The sequence below is a fragment of the Bidens hawaiensis genome, unplaced genomic scaffold (assembly GCF_021521415.1).
Source record: "Bidens hawaiensis isolate Kalapana, Puna unplaced genomic scaffold, B.hawaiensis_p1.1 tig00021325_1, whole genome shotgun sequence".
Classification (NCBI taxonomy): Eukaryota; Viridiplantae; Streptophyta; class Magnoliopsida; order Asterales; family Asteraceae; genus Bidens; species Bidens hawaiensis.
The window spans coordinates 35,470-61,508 of NW_027493296.1; the positions used below are offsets into that span (position 1 = coordinate 35,470).

A 26,039-nucleotide genomic window follows, 5' to 3' on the forward strand; every position below is an offset into this window, starting at 1 on the left:
ATTTGTTTAAATTGCTTATCTCACTTGATACAGTTTGCAAATTTTTCTATACTTATTATATATACACTCATCTGGTGTTTTACTCACTCAACCTAGTGTTAACAAAATTGTTGTATTTTTAACGCATATGCAGGTCACCGTATGATATGATTATCGAGATTTATTTGAAGAAACTTAGGGTTGCATGCTAGAGAAGAAGATACAAGAATTAAATTTTGGATTTGTTTTACTTGGTTAATTTTGGAATTATGTACTTTGGTTAATTGAAATTATTGGATTATTTGAATTGGAATAATAGATATTATCATTTGAATATTGTATGATAGTACCTTGAGAGTTGTGAGCAATCAGCTCACGCCCCGGCATTTCCGTCGTAGGTTGCGGTGTGACACATTATCTCTATATAATTTTAAAAATTTCTATATGCCAAGACTATTTAATAAAAATTTCAACTTATCTTTATTTTTCATTTGTCAAGTTTTTATTGAATCGTTGGATTTTCTATAGATAAAAAAAATCTAACATTATCTCCATATAATATAATAAATTTCTATATGTAAAGACTATCTAATAAATATTTTAACCTATCTTTATTTTCTATTTGTCAAGTTTTCATTGGATCGTTGGATTTCTTTTAGATAAAAAAATCTTATATTTACTTTATTTACTATTATAAATTTATATACATCTAAGATTATCTAGTAGTTTAACTTATCTTTAGTGTCCATTTGTCATACTTTTGTTGGATCATTGGATTTTCTTTAGAAAAAAAAATCTAACATTATCTTTGTTGTTGGATCATTGGATTTTCTTTAGAAAAAAAAAATCTAACATTATCTTTATTTAATATTATAAAAATTTAACATATCTAACATTATTTTGTTTGTATAAAAAGTGTATGAACATGCATTCTTATCCATCCAGAAATATTCATTTCTAAAATGTCTAGCAGTGAAAATTCGCCTGAGAGTTCCGATGCATCGAGTTTGAGTGAGTGTAATGAATGAGAAGAACAAGTTTTTCAAATATCTACTATAACTTAATGTCATCATGTGTGAATTACTCATAAACACGGGCCACCACATAAAGAAGGAGGTATTGTGATCTGGAATGTGGGCAAGGAGAAGAAAATTTGATGGAAGATTACTTTGTTGAGAACCCAGCATATGATTAAGCAACATTTCGGCGTGGATTTCGCATGCAAAAAAAAAACACTTTTCCGTCACATTGTTGAAGCTATTACAACCAATGGCATATATTTTCAGCAAAGACGCGATGCCACAAGTAGACAAGGTCTTTCACAATTACATAAATGTACTAGAGCTATACGGGTGTTAGCGTATGGGACATCAGCAGATTCACATGATGAATATTTGAGAATGAGTGCCACAGCAACAAGGATTGCTCTTATAAAGATCTTAGAAGGAGTTATTTGATGATTCAGTCAACAGTACCTTCGAATGCCCAACGATGATGACTTAGCAAGACTACTCGATGTTGGGGAAGAACGTGGGTTCCCAGGAATGGTAGGCGGCATTGATTGTATGCATTCGGAATGGAAAAATTGTCCTATCGCTGGGGTTGGGCAGTATGCAGGTAGAAGCGGTAAGCCAACAATTATTTTAGAAGTTGTTGCATTGTATGACTTATGGATATGACATGCATTCTTCGGAACACCAGGTACATGCAATGACATGAACTTCCTCCACCGATCCCCTTTGTTTGATGTTATATTGTCAGGTAGCGCACCAAACGTTAGTTACGTCATGAATGGTAAAGAATATAATAGGACATACCATCTTACTGATGGCATATACCCTTCATGGGCTGCCAATGTCAAGTCAATAACTTCTCCACAGGTTCGTAAGCACAAGTTGTTTGCTAAACATCAAGAGTCCTTTAGAAAAGATGTTGAACGAGCATTTGGAGTTCTACAAGCTTGCTTTGCATTTATTCGACACCCATGTCTTGTGTGGGACAAGGATATGATAGGAAAAATTATGATTGAATTGTATACTCATTCATAATATGATCGTTGAGGATGAGCGAGACACGTATCTTCACTATTATGATCCATTTGTGTTTATAAGTGACCGGACGACCAATCGATGAAGAAGAACATCCATGGAAGATGATGAACAACCTTTTCAATAATCTACTAAACGAATTACAAACATATCAAATTATATGACCAACATGGAACAACTTCGTAATAGAGAAGCTCATAAGGCTATATATATTAACCTGGTTAAGCATATATGGCAAAAGTTTTATGGTAACGAATCATAAAATCATTTGTATCTTATGTAATTGCGATTATATTTAATAATGTTTGATTATGTTTAATGTTATTTGTATCTTATGCATGTGTGATTATGTTTAATGATGTTTAATGTTATGTGCTTTTTTAATGTTTTTAACTAGGGTATAGACCCGCGTGACACGCGGGTGGAATAACATGTCACTACAAAAAATCAATTTAAACATAGATTTAGGTTAACATACTACTTGTTCATATTTGTTACCAAAGTATTATAAAATTACATTGTCTTAAGATTCAAACTTCAAAATTACAATAAGTTAATTGAAACAAAACCACCAAAAGACGTTAACAAAAACACTAACCATGTTCTTTGATATTAAAACATCATCAAAGTCTTCAAAAGTTATACCAACATAAACTCCCATTTCCTAATAACCTGAAAAGTTATAAAAACAACACAATATTCAATTTAATTAAACTTAAAATAACAACATGTTTAATAATTACTAACATCTAAGCATTACAAAGTTGTTATGTACAACCTACAAATCTAAAGTTCATAAATATAGTTATTAGTTGGTCTAAAAAGATGTTGACAATATACTTTTTTTTATTAAATATATGAACAATATCTAAAGCATTAATATATTACCTTCTCCTTCGTCATCGGACAACAAAGTTTCCGGATAACCATCATAATCACTTTCATAGTTTGCACATTCGGCTAACCATTTAACCTTCAAACCAACCTCCCTTTCCAACTCAAGATGTGCAATTTCTTTTCTATGATTAGATAACTTCAACATATCTAGCTCTCTCAAAAGGAACAAATCATCACATGAGAATAGTTGTTTAGGATTTAAATTTTTATACTGGCCATTCTAAAACTTGATAACAACTTTGTTTTAATTAGGATAAAAAAAAACAATCCCTAACATGTTCAAACGGTAAAACATCTTGGTGAAGATCATCAAGGTAATAATGTAAAAGATTAATGAGATTGGTTTCCTCTATACATGGAGAAAGTTTCTGAACACCAATTTGATGAATTTGATGTTTAAGGAGGTCATTAAACATCATCACAGATTCAATATTATCTTTGTGCATCTTGAGGAAATCGCTAAACAGGAATTCATACTTACGTAAAACCGTAGAAAACTTCCAATTGACAATAGTAGACATTTTTTTGCTATTAATTTTGTTATGAAAAGCTTTAGAGTGTAAAAGAAGAAGAAGATGATGATGATGAATTAAATTGATAATTATAAAATATAAAAATGAAGTGACGGTATAGTTTTCCAAAGATCTAAATGATTATATCTATCTAATGAGTATATCATGTATAGTTACCCTATATTTGTAATATTTTATTAGATATTATATTTACTATTTTAAATACTTTAACTTAAAATTGAAATACTCATATAAACAATGGTATCTTATTAAACATTTGGATTCGTTTTTTTTTTTTTGTATATATTAACATTAAATATTTATTTTTAACTTAATAACAATTTTTAAGATATGATAACAAACAAAAATGCAAAACGTTTTAGAACTACATAAAAAAGTATAGAACAAAAAAAGTTACATGATAACCATAAGTGTAGAATAGAACAATTTCAAATACATGACAAATTTACTATTTATCATTCTACGTTTCCAAAAATCTCCTTGTACACAACATTTGTTGTTTTATTTGTAAGCTTTGATTCTTTGTTGAGTATCACTAACTTAATACCATATAGACTCTTCACTCTTGACAAAGCCACATAAAGCTGACCATGGGAAAAATACTGGATCTTTAAGATACAATCCAACTCTTGACAAAGATTGACCTTGACTCTTGTTGATTGTTATGGCAAAACAAACAGAGATAGGAAACTGTCTTCTTTTTAATCTGAAAGGAAGTTTCTTATCAGTTGGTTTAAGACTTACTCAACTAATTAGAGTCCGATATCCTATATTCGTACCAGAGACAACTTTAGCTTCAATTACACGCCTACCGAGACTAACGACTTGAAGGCGCGTTCCATTGCACAAACCCTTTTTATGATTAATATTCCTTAATAGCATGATGGGAACACCAACTTTGAGGACCAATCTATGATTAGGTATTCCTGACATCTTAAAACCATTTAACAAATCAGGAGAGTACAACTGTGGATCAAAATCCTCTGAAACGTCTTCACATTCAGCTAAATTGTCGGAACTTAGATACTCGACTTCTTCACCAGGAAATATGGCTAACATACATTCATTAATTTCTTGAACAACCTCATTCAAAGGTGCCAACAGTGCACGATCCTGAAACTAAGTAAGTTCGTTGAATCTATCTAATATATTAGGATATACAAAGCTTATTAAATCACCCATTGGATCAACTGAGTTCAATATCAAAAGATCGTCTGGAATATCAATAACCGACTTTCCGTCATTTGGACCACCGACGTTTCCTAGACCTATGTCTAATAGCCAATCAGCAAGCTCTCTGATGTTTTCAACGTCTGAAGATCGATATCCAACTGTAAGCCTCATGTTCTTAGTTAGTTTAAGAACTTTACATTTTGACAAGATATAAGAAGAATTTATGCAAGCATTGACATATTCACTTCTTGTACCGTTGGTTACAACGGGAAAAATTTGCCGAAAATCACCACAAAAAACAACAACCTTACCTCCAAAAACTGCTTCGGAAGTATTACCAGAATCACCATTCATAACATCGTTTAAAGTCCTGTCCAACGCTTCGAAAGCATGCTTATGAATCATGGGTGCTTCATCTAAAATTATTAAGCTTGTCTTTTTCAATAACTCATATACGTCGGTATTTCCTTTAATCTAATTTATGAAAGAATAAAAAACATAAACAAAGTAAGATATTTTAAAGTAAATTGATATTGGAATAAAAAATAAAGCCATATATACTAAAAAAATGATTAATATAAAAATTAACACAAAGTGGGTTGTAATATTACCGGACAAATGGAATCTTCGGGCAAATTAATAGGTATTAAAAATCTCGAATGTGCGGTTCTTCCACCCTCCAAAAGCAAAGAAGCTATACCGCTTGAAGCGACATTCAACACAACTTCTCCTATTGACCTTATCGATGCAGATAAGGTTTTCCATAAATAAGTTTTTGCCAGTACCACCGTAACCATAAACAAAATAAACTCCACCTTTTTTATCAATCAAAGCACTCATTATTTCGTTATAAACCCCTCGTTATTCATCTGTTAATGAATCAAACAGATTATTAAATTCGTTATTCATGGTCTCGGTATCATATGAGAGCTCTTCCACCAATAACGGATTAGTTGCTCTTGAAATTGTCTCCATATCTGGAAATGGCATTTGTTGATATCTTCTAAGACTGGAGTTGTTTGAAATTAGAAAATTTTCAATTTCCAAGAGTGCTAGGTTTTTTAACTGTTCTTCATTAAGAATCAAACCTGAAAATAAATAAAAAAAACTAATTAAATTAATATTTATGAAATATTAATGGATATTAGATATTTGCCATAATTGAAATAATTAAAAAAATGAGTAAATCGTACCGGGGTTATTTTGATCTTTTTGTTGTTTGTATAGTATACCGTCAACTAACAGTTGCCAAGTGTATTCCCAAACAAAATGAGGTCTAGATAAACTATAAGTAATCAACATTGTAGCAAATAAATTTCTTAAATAATATCCGGTAGAGGTATGACTTGCTTCTTCAATGGCTTCTATGTATTCCTTGTCATCATCTAAAAGACCTCTTTTGTAACATGCATCTCGAAAAGTTTCACACACAACTCCATCAACTATTTGAATGTCTTCAAAACATTATGGGCCTTTAACCTATAAGGCCCCGTTACCGGTGCCCTACTTTGGACGTTGGATTTACTCATAAACACAGTTCAAAATATCAGAGTTAATAAAAACATTCGCGGAATATTAAAAACATTCAAACTATTTCATTACATAATCATATTTCTTGTCTTAACGATCATTCCAAATCATTTAACATAAAAATTGTCTTTAAAATAACATAACATTTCCTTGAGATGCCAGCTTCTTCAAGTCCATGCCATGTGTCTCCCCTTATGCAAGCTGCCTCAATCTACTCACCTGCGTGCATACTAAAAGTCAGCTACACTGAGTGAGTTGTTGTTAATCATACAACGTACAATCTGTTCTCATACTTGCACACGTGCCCTAAGGTGTGTACATTATTCATACTTTATTTTAATTGCATCACTATCCATACTATATAAAGAGCCTTCCGACCTATAACCTCACATATATGATAAGGGTCTGGTCCCCAACATCACAGATATTATTAGGGCCTGGTCCCTACCATCACAGATATTATAAGGGTCAGGTCTCCATCCTCACAGATATAATTAGGGTCTGGTCCCTATCCTCACAGATATTATTAGGGTATGGTCCCTTTAAATCATGCAACTATGCCATACTTGTCCTTACATGCTTCCCTTGACAATACGTGCAATCTCCGAAGAGCGTTCACGTACCATCAACATATCATACATACATTATTCATACATCATATATATTCATACATACATCATTCGTACATCATACATATCAATCATATCTTTAGCTACCACTTGACGGTACATGCAATATCCGAAGATCGTTCACGCACCGTCAAGCAATCATCATACATAATCATACAAGGCATACACTTACCACTTAAGGTAAGTGTATTAACTATCATATCGAGTATGCACACAGCCCCGAAAACATAATAAGGAAGTGGGTTAGAAACTCACCTGAACTCGATTTCGTTCACCGTTAATTGTTATTCTTTTCCTTAGCTGTGCCCGACTAACTGTATAACAATTACACGTATCAATTAACTATCACTACTCACATCGCGTTTCTAGTATAGTTATAACTCTCAACGAACGGGGGTCCGGGGGCAGCGTCCCTAGCAGCGGGGTCTAGGGGAGGCAGCCCCTAGTAGGGTCCAAGGGGCAGAGCCCCTGGCTCTTTGTAATTAAATCATTCTTTTTTTAAGTACAGGGACTGTTCTTTCATTTCGTTAAACTTCTAGTTCGTTACACAGCTCTTAACGATTTGGGTTATCATAACGAATTGGTTCTCATAGCGAGATGAACCCTTTAACGAACTGGACTTCATAGCGAACCAGTCCATATAACGAATTAGTCCATCTAATTTGTTATCTCTTTTAAGGAACTGGCTATAACGAATCAAGGGTGATTCGTTATCTTTTCCCCTTAACGAATTGAACACGAACTGAAGCTAGTTCGCTATGTTTTCTGTAACGAATTTCATGGCGAATGACCCCTAATTCGTTAACTTCCTGTTAACGAATTAGGGTTAGGTCAGAGAATGTCAGGAACATTCTCGGACATTCCCCTTTTACCTCGTACCATTTCCAGCGCCGTCGCCGGAAAACCGCGGATTCGCCGAAAAAACGAGTTTTAACTCGTTTTTCACCGTGTTTCGTCCCGTTCGATCCAGATCTGAGCTAGGGTGATCCCTAAGCTCATCTTAGGTTTAGTTTATACCCGATTCCACCCGGATCTCATTACTTAAACGGTTTAACAGTGTCGGCTCGTCGTTTCGCAACTAGATCTAACGGGTTTAAGCTCATACAACATCATACTGTCATTACCTTGAATCGGAATCGGTTTTCTATCTTGGATCGGCTAGAGAAAAGGAGAGAAACTAGAGAGAGAGCTTAAGTTTGTGTTTTGGTGGTGTATGGAATATGTGTAAATGAATGAAAAATGGGTAATTAAGGTTTATATAATTATGGATCATGGGCTTAAGCCCATGGTCTTTTCCTTCTTCCTTCATAACTCAAGTCCATAACCCATATCCATTTAACCCGACACTAGTCCGACTCATAATAATTCATACTTTCATTTATTAACCGAAACTAGAAAAACGGGATATTACATAACCTTATTTAATAATATTCTTAGATAGTAAGCCTCGTCGAATGCAGGTGGAACAGCATGAACTCTACCTATTGCAAAACCCCTTAGGCGAGGTTCCCATTTACGTAACTGTTTTTTCCAAACATACTTTGTTGGAAACTATGCGTATGTGAGAGTTTTTGCAAGGTCATGGTTCTTATTACACTCAAACCAACCGGTAAACATCGAATAAGCATTAGTTGTATTGTTTAAAATATCTTCAATATTTTTGTTAGCACCATATTACCTGTTGCTCACCGGGTAAATGAAAAGCAAGTCTCAAAACAGACGGAATCCTATAATGCACATCAAATGAAAATATCCTCCAACTTTCCTCGCATGCAGAGACATATCTACAATCATAAAACGCTTTGATTTCATCTAAATTAGGATTTGGGTTATCAACATTGCTATTTTGTACAACAGAAATTGTTGCTCGGTCTAGACCCTTATTAATGTATTTGAACCAATACTTTATCGATCCATCTTGATTACACCACTCAACGTTAATATGTGCTTGAAATTGTTTTAATAGAGTCTTGTTGTATGGAACAACAGTTCTGTTATCCATCATTAAATCTGACTTAACAAGATATTGCCCGTTATCTCTTCTTTTGTATACCGGAAAACCTTGCGAATCAACAGCTGTCTCACATTAAACATTTTAGGTAAACTTTTGGAGCATTTTTTGTTTACCATGCAGGTGCACTTCGGATTAGCATCACCACACGGACCGTGAATCATATGATCAGATACAAGCTTGTATAGGTCTGGATCATTGTCTTTGTTTGGAATCTCAGCAGAAATAAATTTATCTACATCTTGTGGATTATGAATCTTGCTACCTGGATGCATAGCAAATATGAGCATGCAGTAGCCCCCTTTTTTGAAACTCTATCGTGTAAACAACTGCAACATACTTAATAAAAGTAAATATTCCACAACTTTGAATAGTTAAACAAATAATATGTTTGTTTAAATTGATTTTTAAGACTATACAAAGTAAAATATTAAAGTAGCTCATGTTTATAATTTTATACTCATCAAATTAAATAAAATTACCTGCTTGAACCTTTCCAAACAAAGGCTTATCCTTCACCAATTTAATCATTGCATCAAGTTTGACCTTAGAAAGCCGACATAAAATATCAGGTCTATCCTCCGACTTTAACGTTGTATCCTTAAGAAATCTTTTAACTTCTAGCCAATTGGGATTACATGTTATGGTTGTGAAAAGATCGGGATAACCGAACCATCTACAGAGACACATAGCGTCTAGATAGTTTTGCATCATATATCTTGCTCCGCCAGTAAATGAGGATGGTAGAATAACACGTTGACCAGCGGTTGAAACATCAGTATTTCCAACAGATTGCATACCTCGTAAACTTTGGTAAGTATCACATCGAAGTTCATGTTGTTTACCGCATATAAAATGTAATCTTTGAGCCTCAATCATCGTATATTTGTCAACTAAAATTTGCTGAAACAAACGCCTACCATTTAACATGGTTGAAAAAGTATTTGGCCTATCTTGAATATGATAAGCAAAAAACTCACGCATCGTAACCTTCTTGCGTGCTGCGGTTGATGAAGAGGAAACATTCTTATGAAGTATATTAACCTGATAACCATCCTCACTAAAAGGATGAAACAACGAGTATTGAAGAGGTGTATACGATGGATGAAGTTCACTGATACGCTTTAAGGATCCAGATTGCTTGGTAACAATTATATCTCGGTTATCGACAGCGTCACCAATATCACCGACAATTAAAGCGGCAACTTCAGAACTGGATGGTAAGTTATATTGTCTCGCATCATTCTGTCATGTTCCAATAATACACAACTTCAAATCGAGTTGTGGGTTTTCTTCAAAACAATCCCTTACCATCCGATAAGCTTGGACCAAATGATTATTAGAATCTAACATCGTCTTCAAATAATTAATAATATGCTTCTCTAGCTCATCGTCCATTGAATTATTATCACTGCCCACAAAAAAACATTTCCTAAGATTATAAATAATAAAACTTATACTAAAAATTAATAACATAACAAAACTGGACGAATATCGTTAAAAGTATTTACCCAAAAACACCCTGACGGTTTGAAACCTCGTTTTTGGTGTCGTAAATGTAAAGTTGAGAAAACAGTGGTTTACGACCATGTAATGGTAAAAGACTTCCCAAACATTGATAGTTTTCACCGCTAAGACGAAACGTATATGGCGCATTTCCTTTGTTTATGGAATGGTCAATCTTTCCTCCGATTGACGTAAACGAAAACATCGAATTGAAACGTCTAATGTTTTTCAAGAAATACTTACTCATGGCGCTCTCACCACGAAATAATTCAAGATAAGTATCATCTGGTTGTCTAACATCAGGAAGTTCGACTTTGCCATTATAACAACAAAGGTAAAAAGCTCCTTCTTCATTACTACTACTTGGTCTGTTAACTTCGGCTTTCCACAACAAAGCATTGCAACTTGGACACATAACGGATTGATTTCCATGATCAAGATATTCTAGTAAAATTTAAATATCATCATTTGGAGTTACTTAGTATACATAAATACATAATAAATGATTTCAAGTAAATTATGAAATATATATCATACCTGATGATATTCCTTTATAAACATCTACAACATTTTGATAATCAATAGTTGTAGCATGTTCATTTAAATCAGCCATAGGTATAGGTACTATAGGGGTTATTTTTCTTGACCTTCTACGAAAGGTTGTAGACGACTCCGGAATGTCATCAACAACACAAGACGCGTTTGATCCTTCTTGAACATTATATTTATTCATACGACCTATTCAATATTATAAAGGTTGTCAACAAAATATCGACAACTACACATATGATATTTCAAAAGAAAAATTGTAAATTATATTTTTAATTACTCCGTATTAATTATATTATATCAAATATTATTTTGTGTTAAATTGTAACATCTTTAACTTAACAAATTATGAAAAGTTTGATTATACAATATAAATATTATTTGTTGCTTTAAAATACGGACGAAATTTGAAAGTGTAAATAATATATTATTTTTTAAATATAAGACTTATTGTTAAAATGAAATTATTCTTTAAATTTATTAGCATTCCATTTAGTTTAAGTGTTTCATTAAAAAAAATAGACTTAAAAATGTCAATAATAGTTAAATTTAAAACGAAAAATACCTGAAGAGTTATTTCGGACACCAGTTTTGTTCCTGTCAACAAATGCAGTTCTTTTGGAATCTAAAATTAATCGTCTTTCTTTCTTTTTGGACGCAGCAGAGTTCACAAATGGTGTAGATGTTTTAGAGTCTTGAAATTACAAAGGTAATAATATCAATATTTAAGCATAACAAAAGGTTTTCAAACCTTTTTACTTTTAAATATTATAAAACACTAACCGTTGTTTAATACAATCGAAGAGTAGACATTTGGCGTTGTTGATGGAGACAGGTTCTCGCTATTCGATTGTAAACACGTTACTTGTGTGGATGAGTGGATATTTTTCAAATTGTGAAAATTTCGATTAACTGTATCGTTTAACATATTAATCATAAACATCAGAAACAAAAATTGATGACGACAATACATAGTGAACAACAATTTAATAATAAACCAGAGACACAAGGAATAAATGAGTTATATGTTGTATGCGGAAAATATATTTGATTGTTGCTTAAACCACTAACAGGTATATTAGAAGCACCTGCAATAGACAATTGATTTGTTAATTTTCATTTATAAATAAATTTTATAATAAAAATTAATAATTTTAATACAATTTACAAACTTGCAAATTGGTTTCCGCCATATGCTTATCATTTATTTAAAAAAAATCAAAAAAGCAAAAAATTAATTACAAGGAAAATGCAATATACCTGAAGAGGTATTTTGTAGACCATTTTTCTTCCCGTCAACGGAGGAAGTTCTTTTTGCATCTAAAATTGATCGTCTTTCTTTTCTTTTGGACGCAGCAGAGTTGAAAAATGTTGTACATCTTTGAGGGTATTGAAATTACAAAGGTTATAATATCAGTATTTAAGCCAAAATAAAGGTTTTAAAAACTACTAAAAATATTTAAAGAGTATATTTATGTTGAAAACAATTTGTCAATACTAACCGTTGTTTACTACATTCGAAATTGTTGATGGAGACACGTTCTCCTTATTAGATTGTAAACGCGATACTTGTGTTGATGATGAAATATTTTGCAAGGTCTCGAAGATCCGATTAACTGTAACGTTTTACATATTAAACAAAAAATTGAGAAAAAAAACTGATGAATAATATAGTAATAACGATTATTTTATTAACGCACCAGGGACACAAGGATTAAAGGAGGAATAGGTTGGATGCGGATAAGAATCTGTATTATTAGATAAACGATGTATATTATCTTGGTAACTATTAACCGGTAAATTACAACCACCTAAATTAAAGAACATCAAATATTATTTTATTTTAAAATGTGATTTCAAATTGAAATTCATGATTTAATAAAAATTACATACTTGCTTGATATGGTAGAGTGACAATTGGTATTGATTGATAATGAATGTAGTTTGTATTATTGGATATGGTAGACAATTGTAAACGTTGACTTTGGCCTACATTTAAAAAAATGAAAAATTAAAATAATAACATTATTGCACTGTAAGGCCCCGTTACCGGTACCTCACATTTCGCGGAATAATAAAACTTCAACCATAACATTTTACATAACCCTCAAATCATGTCTTATAAAACATTCGTAGACAATTAAAACGAAACATAGTCTTTAAAACATCACAACATTTCCTCGAGATGCCAGTATCTTCGATTCCATGCCATGTGTCTTCGGTCACGCAAGCTGCCTCAACCTATTTGTCTGCGTGCATACTAAAAGTCAGCTACGCTGAGTGAGTTCTAGTTAATCACATAACTTACTTTTCATACACATATACGTGCCCGAAGGTACGCATTACATACATATCATGATCAGCAATCGTCCATACACATTCATATCTAACCATACACTATAAAGGGCGTTTCACCCTACATACCTTGGATATTATTAGGGTCCGGTCACCCTTCATCCTCGGATATTATTAGGGTCCGGTCGCCCTTCATCCTCAGATATTAATAGGGTCCGGTCGCCCTTCATCCTCGGATATTATTAGGGTCCGGTACCCTTCATCCATAGCTTCATAATATACGTGTTCTTAAATGCTTTTCCTGACAATACGTGCAATCTCCGAAGAGCGTTCACGTACCATTAACATATCATACGTACATTATGCACACATCATATATATTCATACATGCATCTTATCTTACATCATACATAGCAATCACATATTTAGCTACCACCTGACGGTACATGCAATATCCGAAGATCGTTCACGCACCGTCAAGCAATCATCATACATAAAACATACAAGCATACACTTACCACTTAAGGTAAGTGTATTAACTATCACATTGAGTATGCACACAGCCCCGAAAGCATAACAAGGAAGTGGGGCTAGAAACTCACCTCAATGCGGTTGCGTTCACCGTTTATGGTTATTCCCTTCTTGAGCTGTGCACGACTAACTGTATAATTATTATACGTTTCAGTAAACTATCACTACACATATCTCTTTCTAGTTTAATTATTACCCTCAACGAACGGGGGTCCGGGGGCAGCGCCCCTGGTAGCGGGGTTCTAGGGGCGGCAGCCCCTAGCGAGGTCCAAGGGGCAGAGCCCCTGGCTGGGGTTAAGCTCATACAATTAGGATTTTGAATCATTAAATAATTTGCTACATAAAATCCAAGGGTTTCTTTGTAATTAAATCATTCTTTTCTAAGTCCAGGGACCATTCTGTCATTCTTTCAAAGTTCTGATTCGTCACTCAGTCCTTAACGAATGGGAATTCATAACGAATTACCCATTATAGCGAATCTGCCTTTGTAACGAATGAGGCATCTTAACGAACTGGTCCCTTTAGCGAATTGAACCTTAACGAACTGATCTGGTCAACGAATGAACCCTATAACGAATGGGGTTCATTCATCCCTCCCTTAACGAATGGCCTTAGCGAATGGCCTAGTTCGCCCTTATTTCCTTAACGAATTACATGCCAGTTCGCTAATCTTTCCTTAGCGAATCGGTTGGCGAATCACATCTATTTCTCTAGTTACCCTTAGCGAATTAGGGTTAGGTTAGAGAATGTCGGAAACATTCTCTGACACGCTAACCTCGTACCAGCCGCCTTTCCGTCGCCGCCGCCGGAAAAACGTTGTTTCACCGGAAAAACGAGATCTAGCTCGTTTACCACCGTTTTTCGTCTCGTTTGATCCAGATCTGAGCTAGGGTGACCCCTAAGCTCATCATAGGTTCGGTTTATACCCGATTCCACCCGGATCTCATGACTTAAACGGTTTAACGGTGTCGGCTCGTTGTTTCGTGACTATATCTAACGGTTTAAGCTCATACAATATTAAACTATCATTACCTTGGGTCGGGATCCGTTTTTTTCTTCTATATTTCGGCTAGAGAGAGAGAGGGAGCTTAAGTGTATGTTTTGAGAGGTGTATGGAATATGTGTGAAATGAGAAATAAATGGGTAATTAAGGTTTATATAATTATGGATCATGGGATTAAGCCCATGGTTCTTTCATCTTTCTTTCATAACCCAAGTCCATAACCCATGTCCATTGACCCAACACTAGCCCAACACCTAATAACCCATACTTTCATTTATTAACCGAAACCCGAAAACGGGATGTTACATGCACCGTTAAACAAATTAAAACCATAGAAATATCATTAATTGGGTATAAACAAATAAAATTATTCTACCTACCATTATTGTCTATGGTAGACAATGGTAAACGTTGACTTTGGCCTACATTTAAAAAAATGAAAAATTAAAATAATAACATTATTGCATCGTCGCACCAAATTAGAACCATAGAAATATCATTAATTGGGTATAAAAAAATTATTCTACCTACCACTACTACTTAGCTTATTTTGAGAAGATGAAGACCCTTTATTTTTTCGTTTCTTTTTGGATGTAGACATCTTCAAAAAATATAGATAACAACCCTCAAACTTGCGTTAAGCCTACTTTACTGAACCATAAGATAGAAAAATAAACTCTTATAGATTAAAGCTTCAAAACACCATTAAATACTATAACTCAAAATGAAAATCGATGTAAATGAAGATTACCAGAAAATCTTAAACAATAAAATCTTAAACACAAAATCGAAAAAACTAAAATTTAACAACTGCTTTCTTAAGAATCAGTTTATGTATCTATATATTTGGATTTGTATAAACATCACAGTCGGCACAATATGTAACATCCCGAAATTTCCAAAATAATATTAACTGTATTATTTAATAATAGAGGGAAAGTTTACTCGGGTTATCGGAAAATAATTAAATAGAGTATGAGTTGGTATGAGTCGGGCTAGTGTTGGTTAATGGATATGGGTTATGGACTTGGGTCATGAAGGAAAGAAGGATGAGACCATGGGCTTAAGCCCATGATCCATAATTATAAAAGCCTTAATCACCCAATTATCATTCATTTCCTCATACTTCATACACCACCAAAACTCACACTTAGCTCTCTCTCATCCTACTTTCTCTCTCTAAGCCGAAACCAAGAAGAAGAAGAAGAAAGAGAACCGATTTCCAACCCAAGGTAATGATAGTGTGATGTTGTTTATACTCAAACCCGTTAGATATGGTCACGAAACTACGAGCCGACATCGTTAAACCGTTTAAGTCACGAGATCCGGGTGGAATCGGGTATAAACCGAACCTAAGATGAGCTTAGGGGTCACCCTAGCTCAGATCTGGATCGAACGGGACGAAAAACGGTGAAAAACGAGTTAAAACTCATTTTTCCGGCGAATCTGCGGTTTTTCGGCGGCCTTCCGGCGGCGGCGCCGGAAAAGTTAATACGAGGTTGTCAGGGAATGTTCTGACATTCCCTGACCTAACCCTAGTTCGCTAACGGAAGACTAACGAACCAGAGGTGATTCGCTAACTAGTTCGCCTGAGGGAGCGTAACAAATTAGCTCTAGTTCATGTCTGTTTCGTTAGGGGAAAAGGTAACGAATTAACCTTGATTCATTATAGCCAGTTCGTTAGAGAAGATAACGAATTAGATGGGCGATTCGTTAGAGGGACTGTTCGTTATGGACGGATTCGTTAAGGCCCAATTCATTATGGAAGATGACGAACTAGATTAACAAATCAGCTAAGAATGGATAACGAATCAGAATGTGATCTGGATAGCGAATTAGAGTGTGATCTGATAACGAATTACACTTAATTCGTTATAGAGAATGAGATGGTGAATAAAATAATAATTTCAAATCCTAGTGGAAAACGTGATAAGACAGTTAATAGAAATAAAATTTTTCCAAGCTGACCCCAGCCAGGGTTCTGCCCCTTGGACCCTGCTAGGTACTGCCGCCCCTAGATCCCCGTTGTCAGGGGCGCTGCCCCCGAACCCCCGTTCATTGAGGGTTGTAAATAGATTAGAAACATGATATGGATAGTAATAGTTAATTGATATGTGTAATTGTTATACAGTTAGTCACTCTCAGCTAAGGAAGGAGTAACTGTTAACCGAGTTCAGGTGAGTTTCTAACCCAATTTCCTTGTTATGTTTTCGGGGCTGTGTGCATACTCGATGTGAAGTGTGAATACACTTACCTTAAGTGGTAAGTGTATGCTATAGATGTTATACGAGGTAGCTATTATATAGTGTTTGTCGGTATGTGAACGATCTTCGGATATTGCACGTATCGCCAAGGATAGTGATTGTCAAGTGGTTATTAGTGTGTATGAATGCTATGATGTGACTTGCTTATTATGTAAATGATATGAAGCGTGTTGTAGACAAGCAGAGGTAGAGCGTGTTAGAAGTGGTAAGAGTCTAGTAAAAGTGTTAGTGGCATAACGATTGTACGTGGTAGGGTAAGCCTATACGTAACTACGTTATTAAAGTGGCAAAGTGGCATAACGTTATACGTTATTAAAGTGGCAAAGTGGAAAAGTGGTAGGGGTAAATAAGAGGCTAAGTGGTAAGGTGAGCAGGTTAGATAGTGGACTACGTGTCTTCGGATACGTATATGTTGTATGTAGTGGTTGTATAACAAGTTGCTTGATTAACTAGAACTCACTCAGCGTAGCTGACTTCTAATATGCACGCAGGTGATCAGACCAAAGAACTAGCATGAGGATGGCACATGGCATGGATTGAACGGCTGGCATCTAAAGATGGAAGAAAATATAATGTTTTGTGTTATGGTATCAAAGAAAAGATTTAATGTTTTGTAATGAATTATTTAAGTTGACGTTTCCGCTAAAGTTTTAATTAACTCTGATTGTAAGAACTGTGTTTATGAGTAAATCCGACGCTAAAGTAGGGCTACCGGGTACGAAGCCTTACACAATATTTAAATAAAAATGAAATTGAAAAAAACAAAACTTTAAAATTGGTATTTGTGAACCAAAAATTAATTCGGAAATTATTGTTTGAATATAAACAATTTTTGGTTTCTACCAAACATAAACCTATGACATGGTTCACATCCTACCAAAAAAATTTCGAAAAAATATAATAGAATGTCGAAAAGACTTACAAAATCAATAATTCGGTTCGTTTATAAAGAACAGGTATGAAGGAACGAAAATTAAGTTATACTGTTGAGGAACAAACGTATGACAATAATGAAAATGAAAATAAGTGACAAAGATTTTTGTTTGTGTCAAACTTTATTTATAGTTGTATATATACACAAAAAATGAAAAATATATTCTTTGAATGGAAACAATAATTGTCATTATATTATGATTGGTTTATTTTTGGAGGAAATATGGTCATAATAATTTAGAAATATGAGGACTAAAATAAAAAATTTATGTCATTAATATATGATAAACTTTTTTACAATATTATAGTTAATTGAATTATTAATTTCTTAAAATAATTAACATATAAGTATTCGTATAAAATAATATATAAGCTTTTTATAAATAAATAATTTATAGCATAGATAATTATATAGGAATTATTGTATAGAATAAATATTTATGGCATTCAAGTTTAGGTTAATATATTTGTTTCCTATTGAACGGATGACAATAAATATTATAGGTAATAATTCTTACAAATAAATATATATACTTATAAAAGATACATACAAGACAACTAATGACAGTGAACTTATACTTATAACCAAAAAACAATAAAATAAAGTCATAATTAGTAGTACAAACCATACATAATAAATCTAACAAAATAATTAGGATAATTTACATAAGTAAAGCCAACATAATATATATGTAACCTGTTAGCAAAATGGTAGTGTTTAAACCATAATGTATCAAAATAAAAACAATCCATGATCAACTTGAACATCAACCAAGAACATCAGTGAGTATCAACGAATGAGTAGCCTCGTGTACTCGAAAACCGCCAATGTGCCTAAATTCAACCGAACAAAACTTGTCCAATTTCTAACCATATACCTCTCATTATTGGCATTCAGTTCAATAACAATTTCAGTGGAGACATAAACACCATTTGGATTTATTGAAACCAAATCTAATTCGTAATCCAAGTTATTGTTTCGTGCAAACTCAACCGGCAAACGCTATAAATAAAAGTAGAATTAAAAAGTTATTTGTTTGAACATCCATCATATGAAATTAAACTACTTGTATAAAATGAGTTTACTTACCAGTCTATCCCGTACTATCACTTCCAAAATGTTGTCTTCATGAATATGAGAATATCCGAAACCGGCTCATCAACATCTTCCATACCAACATCATCTTCCATACCAACATCAAGTCCTACAAATACACATCATATAAGTTATAAAGTAATTAATAAACTAAAGTGTACAAAAATATATAAGATATAAAAAATTGATAAAAATACCTTCATCAAGGTTGTGTTGTTCAGATTCGTCCTCACTTTCAATCTCAATAACCGTTGGAACATAACCGAGTTCGGGATGGATATTTGGACCAGTGTATACCAAATCATCATTAAAATTTACACGTTCGATACCACGGTTATCAAAAACATACAATCTGAATGTCCACATACCTTGAAGACGTTGAAACACCAAATAATCATAAACAGCAAGCTTACAATGCTTGGATAGTTCTTCCCACATACCAGTAAAACCAAATCTCGGAGTAGTCAGTTTGACGCATTGAATGTATAGATTCCATTTAAATCCATCAACAGACTCAGCAATGATTTCATCATACTGTCCTGGCTGTAAGCCTGTAAACTAAAGTAGCTTCTAACCTGATCATCTCTCAATGGCTACAAACAAATATCTATGTAATAAGGGCATGGTGGATACGCCGCGGTACATCCTATATATAAATGTCACTATTATATTTTCTATTTGTGGCGTTAGTTGGGTCATTCAAAGGTATGTGTTATTTTGATTAAAAAAAAAACTTTACTTTTACTTTATTTCTTTATGTTATGTTTTTTTTTTAATTTCGGGACGAAATTTTCAAAAGTTGTGAATGTTGTAACATTCATTATTTTTCCAAAACCCGACCCATTTTAAACTTATGTATAAACCGAAGTGTATGCTATTAATAATGTAACGTATTTATTGAACCATTTGGAGATAATATATATATATATATATATATATATATATATATAGTTTTTATAAAAAAAACAAAAAAACTAGATGGTTAATATGTAGATCATAGTTTTGTTATAATATGAATTTTGGAGGGCTAATTGTGACAAATATAAAAAAAACTTGTTTTGATTCTAGAATGTCCATCGTGTTTGACCTCCATTTTTTCCGGCGTCAATTCCGGTGGCCATTACGTTTTTCTCGATAAACTTTTAATGCCTAATTAACTAGCAAAACAACTAATTGATTATGCCAATCAACTCGAAACAGCTAATCGAGCAAGACACACAAGTTTTCTGACTCTAATTTCATGGGTTTTCCAAAATTATGAACCGCGTTAGTAACCCTATAAATACATATGGTTTTTCTCGTTTTGAGGACACCACTCTCGAATCCTCCTCTCTTCTCTGAATAGCCTCCCGTCCTCTATGCTAGCAAAGCTCTGTCGCCACCGCTAGATCTTTCGACGAACCGCCCTTCATCGAACTCGAACATCACCTGAGGTAATACTATGGCCACCCTTTTTTGAAAATGATTTTGGGTTGGTCAAGGGTGGTGTCCTTCGTCTGGTTTGGTTTTGTTCATTGTATTATGCTTTATAAATATATATATATATATATATATATATATATATATATATATATATATATATATATTCTAATAAAACAAAACCCAACAAGTTGTTGTAAGAGGACCAATTCCTTATTTTTTTTATTCCGTTCCTTATTATTATTATTATTATTATTATTATTATTAAAGGGTTGTTGGTTTTGAAATAATAAAAAAAAGTGAAGAACTCAGTGCTAAAAAAACATGATATGATCTAAACCAAAATATTTTTCTTTCTTTCTTTTTGTTCACACTTTTAGATATGTTTGTATTGTTTAAATAGTTTATTTTCAGTTTTAAAAACCTTTTTGAAATCATGTTGAATTCATTTATACCTTTATAAGTCATTTTGACTACAAACTGTTTAAAATGCGATAAACATTTATAGTTACTAAGAATGCTCTAACTAATAAGTCATAAAATATTGTTTCATTCAACCGTTGATCAAAAAGGCATTAGATTCTAAACCACCATGATTATCGTAGGTTCCCACAACGTTTACTTCTCGAGCAAGGATTTTTCTCACTTGGTATTTGCGCTTCGTAATTAAGCCTTCACCTAGACAACCTTACAGCCTTAAGAACTTTTCGCGCGGATCATTAGAACTTATCATGTGAGTTTACATATTCCCCTTTTTCGTCTTTTAAATTTTGAGGGTGGCATGTATACCCTATTTAAATTACTCATGTTTATTTACTTATCTATTCATAACACAATTCAATATATGTTTATGTGTGATTATTGCATGCTCTATGACAATGCTCTATGTGTTTAATTGTTTATTTTATGTTTGGTGGTTGGTATCTCATCCTCATCTATCCTCATCTAATATGATCATACACTTACCCAATTACATTGATTTTGTATCAATAGGAACGGGTCCACATCTATTTAGTTGTTTACATTTTCATAGCAATTGTAATGCTCAACATTAACATATGAATTGTGGTTTTTATCTATATATACCTCAACTAAAACTTATATACTCTCACCAACATTCGTGTTGACAAACTTTATTTTTATACATGCTATAGGTACAAGTAATTTACATTGATCAAGATTGAAGATATTAGTTTTTACCTTAGGATATTTATCCAAACAATAAATATGATGTAATTGTTTTTATTATTATAATTGTGTACTTGTTTTGACATTAATGTATTAAATAATTATTGTCACTTTAATTAGTGTCTTTTGAGCTACTTTTCAATCAATGCGTTTGTTACATCCCGAAATTTCCAAGTAATATTAATTATATTACTTAATATTAGAGAGAAAGTTTACCCGGGTTATTAGGAAATAAATAATAGAATATGAGTTGGTATGGGTCGGGCTAGTGTTGGGTAATGGATGTGGGTTGTGGACTTGGATTAATTGAGATGGGTTAAATAAGAATGGGATTTCAGGGATATAAATACCCCCAAAATCCCAAAAATATCTTCATTTACATCTATTTCTTCACACACTCAAAACACACACATTCTAACCGATCAAGATTCGAAGCCGAGACCCGAGATTTTGTTGATAGATCTGAGTTGGTGAGGTAAGAACAAATCCAACAAAGCTAATATTACTGAAAATGGTTAGGATTGGATGGGTTAACCGGACCCAAAACCCAAACTGCCCAAATCGGACCCCTAAAACGTCGATTTTAGGCCGATTTGATGGTTGGGATTTGTAGGCACCGATCATACGATTCCGTGGGTACCAAAATCGAGTTATTTGGCTAAGAAACGAAGGACTTATGGGCAAACAGATCTGCAGCGCGATAACTTCACCTGCAAGATTAAGTTCGCCTGATGAACTTCGCCTTCAAGCGTAACTTCGCCTTCAAGCGTAACTTCGCCGAAGGATAACTTCGCCTACGGCCAAGTTCGCCTAAGGATAACTTCGCCTGAAGCCAAGTTCGCCTAAGGATAACTTCGTCTGAAGCCAAGTTCGCCTAAGGTTTAACTTCGCCTGAAGCCAAGTTCGCCTAAGGTTTAACTTCGCCTGAAGCCAAGTTCGCCTAAGGTTTAACTTCGCCTGAAGTGAAGTTCGTTTAGAAAATAAATTAAAAGCGATAAGTTAAAGTAAGCTAATACTAGGCCACCAGATTAGGTCAGGCGAGTATTGATACGTGTAACTTGTTCAGTCAGCCGAGCTCAGTTAAAGAAGGGATTTACAGCTATCAGAAAAAGAAGCAGAGTTCAGGTGAGTTTCTAGCCCCATTTCCTTGTTATGTTTTCGGGGCTGTGTACATACTCGATGTGAAGTGTGAATACACTTACTTTAAGTGGTAGGTGTATGCTATAGATGTTATACGAGGTATATATTTTATAATGCTTGTCAGTACGTGAACGATCTTCGGATATTGCACGTATCCCCAAGGATAGTAAATTCCAAGTGGTTGATAGCGTGTATGAATACTATGATGTGACTTGTTTATTACGTAAATACTGAACTGATATGAAGTATGATATAGGCAGGTAGAGGTAGAATGTGTTAGAAGTGGCAAGAGTCTAGTAAGGGTGTTAGTGGCATAACGTGAGCGCGTGATAGGGAAAGCCTGTACGTGCCATCGTTATTATGTGTGTATGATTGTTGATGTGACTTGCTTATTATGTAAATGATATGAAGCGTGTTGTAGACAAGTAGAGGTAGAACGTGTTAGAAGTGGCAAGAGTCTAGTAAGAGTGTTAGTGGCATAACGATAGTACGTGGTAGGGTAAGCCTATACGTGCCTTCGTTATTAAAGTGGCAAAGTGGCATAACGTTATACGTTATTAAAGTGGCAAAGTGGCATAACATTATACGTTATTAAAGTGGCAAAGTGGCATAACGTTATACGTTATTAAAGTGGCAAAGTGGCATAACGTTATACGTTATTAAAGTGGCAAGGTGGCAAAGTGGTAGGCGTAAGTAAGAGGCTAAGTGGTAATGTAAGCAGGATAGATAGTGGACTACGTGTCTGCGGATACGTATATGATGCATGTAGTGGTTGTATGATAAGTTGCTTGATTAACTAGAACTCACTCAGCGTAGCTGACTTTTAGTATGCACGCAGGTGAGCTGATTACAGAGTTAGCATGAGGATGACACACGGCATGGATTGAACGGCTGGCATCTGAAGAAAGAAGTAAAGATGTTTTAAATATAAAGTATTGTGTCATGGTATCAAAGAAAAGATTTAATGTTTTGTAACAAATGATTGATGTTTTATATTCCGCGAAAAGTTTTAATAAACTCTGATTTGAAGAACTGTGTTTATGAGTAAATCCGACGCGAAAGTAGGGCCACCGGGTTCGGGGCCTTACAGCGTTACGCCCCGACATGTTCCGCCTTTGGTCAGGGTATGACAATCTCTAACGTAAACGAATGTCCATTCATTTTCATTAATTGGGGAAAAAACCAAGACATCTCCAAACATCAACCGATTGTCTACAACAAATTGAGCCCACCCATTTTGAGAATCATAACGTCCGTTTGTGAATTCAACTTGAATAAACCAATCTTTGTCTTTGTGATATAAAACAACCGGGTGCATATTAGCACCTGGTTCAAAAATTTCTTGACAAAACACAGCTGGAAGTGTCTGAAATGAATTTTATGTGGTAGGTAAAGTATAATGCAAGAATTGAAACATAAATAAAGAGTTTATCATACATACCGTCTCTCCGTTTAAATTGTGATAGAAAATACAAACCGCATGAATAACATTCTGTTTAGTTAAAATTTAATATGAGTTAATAAAAAATGTTAAACACACTAATTGATATGTTATTATTGTCAATTATATATACATATACATTCATTGATAGTTAAATGATTATGTTAATATAGTAATTAGCCTATTAAAACATGTTAATATGTTAATGCAAAAATCTTAACAAACCAAAATGCATTGACACATAACAATAATAAACTAAGAATAAAAAACCAATAAGTTGTTATCAACAAACTGATAACAAAATGATCGATGTTTAAAATACAAATATTACAGTTAACACCCTCAAGCATGCACAGAGCGTATAATCAGTTTATAATTTAGTTGAAGATGAAGTATATAGAAAAGCTAAATGTTATCACTAAACCCTAAACAACAACATTAAATATTGTGACTAAAAATCATCCTCGGTTAATATAATTTAGGGCTAAAAAGATTATAACATTATTAAATAAGAATATTAACAAAATTAAAGTATCTCACATAATATTAATTACATTCTCCATCGATTGGGATCTATATTAAGAATAATAAACGAAGAGTCGTTTATTTTTAAAAAATGTGTACAGAAAATATGGGTATGGGCCTAATGGAATGGGCTTTTTCTATTGGATCTTTATAAAACTTTATAAAATTAGGCAATATCTTTAACAAAGTTATAGAAGTTAATTAGTAATTTCTATACTGATTTGTTACCAAATTACAATTTAAAATCAGTATTTTATAAAGATATTGATAAATATATGTTACACGTAATTAATAAATAACATTATTATTAATGTGTAACATTTAGTAAATTATGATACAAAATATTTTAAAAAATATAATATATATTTGTAATACAAAAATTAAAACGAAACCGTTGTATACAAAATTAGACAAAAGTTGAAAGCAAAAACTAATTTATTGTTATATTAAAAACGTGTTAGAAAAAAAATGTTGAAAAGCAAAAACTAATTTATTTACTTGCATGGCATATTATAAATTAATAGATTATATTAGACCAAACAAACAAACGAATTACATTAACAACAATTCCAAAATAACCATATTTTGTCTTAAATTAAGTTTATACATAAATATAGATTTCAAAAATGAAAGGTAACATTAAATAGGTAAATAAAGTACCATTTTACACAAGGGTTGACATTAGATAAGCAATAAATCTATATCAACAACCATACAATATCATAAATATAGAATCATATGGTGTGTATGTTGATATTCAAAACTGAATTTTGTTAATGATAATGGAAACTGAAGGTTTACAACAATCAATGAAACTCATCATTAAACCTATTTTGTTTTTTTGTTTTTAATATAGTCAAGTGATAAGTTATATAATGCATAGGAAACATATGAGAGTATAGATAAAATCAATTTAAATATAGTAGGATAAAATCAACTATAATTTGTTTTAGATTAAATGTATAAAAGATAAATAAAATAAACATGTTAATTAACTAATATGAACTTAAGTTGTTTTCACACTCAGAACTAAAACAACTAAACATTAATTTAATAAAATTAAATAAAAACATAAACATAAAAAAACAATCAAAGAAGAATAAATTGTTCAACTCAACCAACATTCAAGCATAATCGTTAAAAAAAACAAAAGAGAAAAACCAAACATAAAATATTCAAATCTCTCAAAAAGACTTAACATAACTGTAAACCGACATAAAAGAAATTGTTCACTTAGATTCCTTCTCCACTTTAGAAGTTAAAAGTGCTGCACCTTCGCATGATTCACTGGTGGTCCCCATCTCTTCGATAGTCTATGACTTCAACTTAGTGGCCGACATGCTAGCATC

The 26,039-nt window shown here is 33.2% G+C and overlaps 1 protein-coding gene across 1 annotated transcript; it reads right to left on the reverse strand.

Moving 5' to 3' along the window:
• Nucleotides 1-4,201: 4,201 nt before the first annotated feature.
• Nucleotides 4,202-19,415, reverse strand: LOC143563145 (uncharacterized). The gene is made up of 18 exons (XM_077050755.1): nucleotides 19,175-19,415; nucleotides 19,034-19,086; nucleotides 18,760-18,884; nucleotides 18,654-18,715; nucleotides 12,749-12,844; nucleotides 12,556-12,666; nucleotides 12,358-12,471; nucleotides 11,421-11,549; nucleotides 10,844-11,044; nucleotides 10,312-10,750; nucleotides 10,112-10,211; nucleotides 9,283-10,045; nucleotides 8,955-9,065; nucleotides 8,468-8,865; nucleotides 5,242-5,445; nucleotides 4,942-5,104; nucleotides 4,619-4,821; nucleotides 4,202-4,570 (listed from the first exon to the last, which is right to left on the reverse strand). Exons 1-18 carry the CDS (start codon nucleotides 19,413-19,415, stop codon nucleotides 4,202-4,204), a joined length of 3,882 nt encoding a protein of 1,293 aa, XP_076906870.1.
• Between the last annotated feature and the right edge of the window lie 6,624 nt (nucleotides 19,416-26,039).

Coding starts and splice junctions, on each gene's coding strand:
- LOC143563145 (XM_077050755.1), bottom strand. CDS start 19,415: ATGTGGGAAGAACTATCCAAGCATTGTAAGCTTGCTGTTTATGATTAT. Junction 18,716..18,759: donor CTGAATGCCAATAATGAGAG/GTATATGGTTAG, acceptor GGTTGAATTTAG/GCACATTGGCGGTTTTCGAG. Junction 10,751..10,843: donor TTATAAAGGAATATCATCAG/GTATGATATATA, acceptor AAATTTTACTAG/AATATCTTGATCATGGAAAT.